The 5,933-nt window shown below is 32.8% G+C and overlaps 2 protein-coding genes across 2 annotated transcripts in view; both read right to left on the bottom strand.

The window, feature by feature from the left end:
* Positions 1 to 62, bottom strand: part of LOAG_12154 (serpin) — a gene marked incomplete at both ends in the record, with an annotated part of 1,521 nt that extends 1,459 nt beyond the window's left edge. Inside the window, one exon of the mRNA XM_020448491.1 lies at positions 3 to 62. Coding sequence (XP_020301369.1) covers positions 3 to 62 — 60 coding nt within the window. The remainder of the gene's footprint in view (positions 1 to 2) is intronic.
* Positions 63 to 1,469: 1,407 nt separating this feature from the next.
* Positions 1,470 to 3,875, bottom strand: LOAG_11934 (serpin; the record flags this gene model as incomplete). Its single annotated transcript, XM_003147450.1, has 7 exons — positions 1,470 to 1,628; positions 2,137 to 2,295; positions 2,416 to 2,619; positions 2,756 to 2,947; positions 3,104 to 3,315; positions 3,464 to 3,636; positions 3,802 to 3,875. 7 exons carry the CDS (start codon positions 3,873 to 3,875, stop codon positions 1,470 to 1,472), a joined length of 1,173 nt encoding a protein of 390 aa, XP_003147498.1.
* Between the last annotated feature and the right edge of the window lie 2,058 nt (positions 3,876 to 5,933).

The following is a 5,933-nucleotide window of genomic DNA, read 5'->3' as shown; positions in this document are numbered from 1 at the left end:
ACAGAGTACCGGTATTGTTGTGTGTTCGAAACGTACAACAATACCGGTACTCTGAAAGTCATTCTTTTATTATCGTCCGGATACCAAATACAATAGATATGACTTCAAACTAATTCCAATTACAATGAATGACGCCCAGATTTATACTAGTAGAAAATAGGAGAAATTTGAAAGGAGTAATTAGTGAACTGGGAGAAAATAAACGAAGAGTGTGCTGTGTGAAGTTCAATGCCGACAATGAACGAATTTCTTAAGGTCTATATAAGGAATGTGTGAAGAGAAGCAATCATTACAAATTGACATTATTCTCACAGCTACAAGAGAAATCTATGTATCCTAGTTAATTTATTTGAGAACAAGCAGCTTCGATCATCAAATCCTTTGTTTAGATTTCGGCCAGACAAAGGAATTTTAAAACAAAGAAATGCGATGCATAATAGAAATATATTTCTGTAATATAGGTTCTATAATCTATAAATTCTGTGGTGTTAATAGGTCCAGTAACTGTTCATGGAAACTTTAGCCATATATTTATATATGTAATTGCTTTCGGTTTCGATGGGATTTGAAGACATTATTTGTCGTGAAAAAAGAGTAAGAAGATGAGGGATATTATTTTTGTTAGCTGTAGAAACAGTCAAGTTTTAAAAGAGTGACTTGTAGAGTACCGGGTTCGTTGTCTGTTCGAAAAGTACAGCGGTTTATCCTTTATTGTCGTCCGGATACCAAATACAATAAAAATAGGTTCAAAGTAATTCTAATTACAGTAGAATGACGTTCAGATTAATACCAGTTGAACATCGGGAGAAATTTGGATGTAGTGATTAATGACTTGAGAGAAGAAATGAAAATTGTACTGAGTGAAGCTGAGTGTCAACTGAAAGAAATTAACAATGAATCGATGTTAGAATTTCTTATGGTTTATATAAAGAATGTGTGAAGAGGAACAATCATCACAAATTGACAGTATTCTCATAGCTGCAAAAGAAATTTACATATAAGAACAGTTTTCTTTATATAAAAAAATTTCATAGAAATTATTTTATCAAATGTGCAGCACTCTCACGGCTGTATCCAAATTTGTATATGGGATAAAGCCTTTACAAATTAGTTGCCAGATGTGCGCAAATACTCAACATCAGATAAAGCACTTTTTGACGATATGAAGGTCAGATAGCTGACTCATGACTTTAAGCAGGAGAAAAAAACAAATGTAAATGCAAACTATCTGAATGATAATTCTATGATACAACCAGTTCGGTTTTCTCAGTATTATTTGAATATTGAAAATAGAACCTCTGGACAGTTTAAATATATCATATTAAAGGAAGAAGGACGGACGTAACTACGAAAGAATTCAAAATTATGTCGAATGTGAGAAACGTTCTGTGAATTAAGCTGAAAATAGCATTTATTTGTCCCAAAAATTTATCTTATGTAAAATAGAGCATTGAAGATTATGCGAAGAATCACTTGGCAAATTGGCCTGCAAACAAAACTGTATCGGAATTCCTAACAATTGCAAAGAGGAATGGCTGATCAGCGATGAATGCCTTAGATTCCATTAACATGAGGGGCACTATATTAATCACGGTCGCAGCCGCTGATTCTGTTCCTTTTTCATTCACCTGTAAGTAAATAACCGAATCCATGGTATTTTACTATTTCAAAAAGCTGAAGCTCATTAAAAAAATCTCGCTATATCTGATTTTGGTAATTTTCCGCCAAAATTCTTATTTCATCTAACTGTCGGAAAATCCAAAGCAGTATTCCACAATGTAGCCGTGACTGACATCGAGTTGTATCTTCCCTCCTTCATCTACATTATCTGCTTAAGGATAAAAAGGCCATTATGGCAGTATAGAGTTCTGTCTATTGATCTACCGTCTGGATCTTGTGTTGTAAATCTCCGCTATTTGATTTAAATTAGTTATAAATATTTCGTTAGCTAATAAAAATATTTTGTTTGGCGTTCTATATTAAATTCGTTACTTGGAATCACAACTCAAAAGATCCCAACTATATAGCAATATTTCTTTAAGGAAAAGAAGCTTTCGTCTTCCAATAATGTTTTCGATTCAGTTTTCGTTTTTCATCCTTTCATGGCAAGCTTTCGCGACAAAAACTATCACAAACCTCAATGAAGCCTCCGTGCAAAATACCGCCAATGGTAACTGCGTCATCCGTAAGCTCTCTGAAATTGGCTCTTTCACTGAGAGCATCCCCAATGCCAATTTTCCGTAAAATTTCTTTCAAATCCAATTTTGCTTCCAAACGGAACTTCGGTAATTTCAGCTGAAATTCGATTAAAATGGAATCGACAACTTTGAAATTCTAAAATCCTTGAACCGAATGGTTTGTTAACACATCCGTAAAAAAGAAAAAAAAACAAATTTGGATTGGACAAGTTTTTACCGACACCAATTTTGGCGTAGCTTCACTAATATATGAGAGTAGATATTCGCCCGTCAAGTTTTTTAGAACATTGGATATACCAAAACGAATTCTTGGTAAAATGAGGACCATTTCTACTTCGTTACCAACATAAGGCAATTTGACAACTTGCACAGAATCATCTTCATAGTACGGGAATTTTGCTTCTAATCTCATCATCAATACCTGAGAGAACAGAAATGATAACGACAGAGAATGAACAGACGTATTCATTCAAGCTGTATAAGTTTTGCAAGCAAACAATGCATTTTAAAATGAACAGCTGAAAGCTTCAAATTATGACATTCGGGAAAATATTCACATTTTTCGTTTTGCCATTTGAAATGTAAAATTTATCATTATAAGTCTCCGTGTCATCAAACTGTGTCTTCCATATACCGTTGAAGTAAATTGCATTCAGTAACAACATTTCAGTGTCATCATTGATATCGCCCATTGTCACCAATTCCGTTATTTTACTGTTGGTCTTTTCTGACACCCAACTATTAATTTGCTGAAAGAAAATTGCACTTTTATGATTTGTGATCAGAAGCACCTACCGTGATTGAACTGATAAATCTAAGAAACAACAATGTATATACTATTTTTCCTTCGTTGTGTATTTCCCTCCTCATCTAATTTTCACATTTCATTTCATCACTGATAATACCTGAATAAGTTGGTCACTTCGTTCATAATTGAACTTATGCAATGTTTCACCGTAATAAAATTTAAGTGTTCTGGCAAAGCTTTCCTTTGTTGAAAATCCTTGTTGTATGTAAAAACGATTTGCTATTTTTAACGTGTAGTTTTTATTGTTTCCCTTATCAATACCTGCCAACAGTTTGGCAAAATATTGTTGAAGTTCTTCTTTCTCTGCACCTGAAAAAAATAGATTATGTTATTGTTAACAAAAATAACAACGCGGGATTCACCAATAGTGGCATTACTGATGAAAGAGAAAATATTGTTGACAATTTGTGTAAAACAAGTTTTCAATTAAATTCCAAGATTTTTAGTTTATAATTACTTCCTCCAAGAACTTTCGCTATTTGTTTCTTCGTTACTCCATCCGTTGCCAGGTAAATCATAAAAAGTGCAGTTGAAACGGAAAGAGGAGATAGGATGGCAGATTTATCGCCTTGTGCTATTTCTTTGAGCAAGCTGACTGTAAAGTCCAACTGTGCATAGGTGGTCGACGAACTGCAAAAGCCTATTGATGAAGAGGCATAAACCTGTTCATGCTAATAATGTTACAAGGGAAAGAGTTGGTGTTGATGGTAAGAGGTTAAGAAAAACATAATGAGCTTTGATTATTTGATTATTCCGAAATATTTTTCGTATAGAAATTGTAATTTTCTTACATACATTTCGCCAAATATCACTACAAATTGAGAACTTGCAAGGAAAAGTAATGCTGCGGTGATTCCTTGACTCAACATTCTGAAATATCAGTAAGGTACTCAAAGTGCTGAAATAACAAAACGCGAATAATACTGGAATCATAGGAGGTTAGAATTAGCTCATAATCGATTAGATTATAACAAGAAATAGCATTTCACGTTGGTCTTCCATTATTTGGACATTTGTCCCAAAAGGGTCGTAACTGTGTGAGCATGCGAAATTGGGCATTAGTGGATTGTCACCATGCTGAATGGTATTTACATCATTGAGTTACAGTGGAATTGTTTGTTATTTTCGATTAAGGACTACCCACTTTAAGAACTACCTGCTCATGTATTTTACAATTTTCTGTTAAGGATACAAAAGCACTTTATAGAATGAGTCATCGTATTATTCACCACAAAAGCACTTTATGAAGTTAGTCAACGTACTATTCATCCATGTAAACATTAACAATAGTTGCTTTTTAGTTTTGACTCGACAAAATATTTATCTGATTCAAATTTCTCAAAGGTCATTGCTAGCAAAAGAAGCCCATGTAATTCCTATTAGGGAAATCGTAGTTTTCAAAAAATCAACACATTTCATATACCATACGTTAACGGTTCTCTCTCCTATGTGTTCTTCTTGTATTTTATTTACAATGACAAAGTAATTCTTAATTTCTGACAAGCAATTTTAGTTGAATTTATTGACTTTGGATTGATTGATTGATCGATCGATCGATTAGGATTGGAGAATGAGCTACTAACAGAAAGACAAGCGATGAATAAAGAAATTCTCAGACATAGGAATGTGATGCCCAACAGAAGTTTAGACATGTAGCATTGAAAATAAACACGATTAAATTACTAGATATTAAATTATTAGATATATAACAATGCATCCATCATTGTGTATAAGCCGGCTTATCAGATGGGTTGCTCAATGAAGACCAAAGATTACAAGTAAGTTGGCTATCAAAGTGGCAATCATTTACCATAGTGTTACGGGAATTGGACAAATGACTCATCACATTCATGTTTTCAATTTTTGTGTAGTGAATCACTTATCGAAAAATTGATGTAAATAAAACAATATTTATGATACAAATTTGTGACACACATACTTTGATTGTTTTAACACGTTAAAAAATTTCTTGAGTTTTCCAACAAGTTAATCATTTTGTTCGTAATTAAATTTATGTAATTGTTAATCCAAGATTAAAGTGAAGTATAAAGCGATTTGCGATATTCAACATATAACTTTTACCTTTTGTACCATTGCTATTTGCCAGTAATTTATTGAAACATTGTTGAATTTATGTTTTCCTTGCTTCCAAAAGATCAGAGTCAGTTAAATATCACTGTAATATTTTTGGGAATACTAATTATGGCATTTTTGGCGACAAGTGAAATATACAGATAGTTGGTATAATGGGTTAAGTGTTTAATGATTTTTAAATAAACGAATCATTTCTCAATTTAAAACTTTTTAAAACTGCAATTACTTCATCCGACAACTTCCCACAATTCCGATTTAGTTTCGCTATTCGCTGTTATAATATTGAAACAGAAGATAAAATCTTTCTTTGATTTAAGAAGAGAGAAAGAACTAATCGAAATCCTCGATGTTTTTGTCGTTTTCATACCGTAAACTCTTTCAAGGAAAGAGAATATGGCAAATAATTCAACTGGTCTCGATATTCTGCTTCAACTCTCATTTCAAATTTTGGACAAGTTTTAATTAAATTTGCAAATCAATTAACTTTGCCACAAAAACTCTAGTTGAATTACAAAAGTGTAATTCGGAAATCATTGGGAAGGTGCTATTCAAAGAAGGTATATGTTTTCCAATCTTTCTACTTCACCAATAACATTTCATTCCAATCCTTCTTTTATCGGAAAAATAATTCTTTCCAAAAAAAAAAGTCCATTTTCACCTGCGTTGTCGATTGTTTGATCTTCAATCATTGTCTTATTATGTGAAAATTTTGGGATCTATTGAGGATTAAGTCACAAACTGGAACCTTTACAGTTGAACGTTTCGTTCATGGGATAGCTCAGGAATTGATTATCTGATAATTTATAAATTTTGTCGTGCTAATAGGTGGAGTA

Source organism: Loa loa (genome assembly GCF_000183805.2).
Source record: "Loa loa unplaced genomic scaffold supercont3.183, whole genome shotgun sequence".
Lineage (NCBI taxonomy): Eukaryota > Metazoa > Nematoda > Chromadorea > Rhabditida > Onchocercidae > Loa > Loa loa.
Note: the sequence above shows the minus strand (reverse complement) of the source record. Positions and strands in the feature narration are given on the sequence as shown.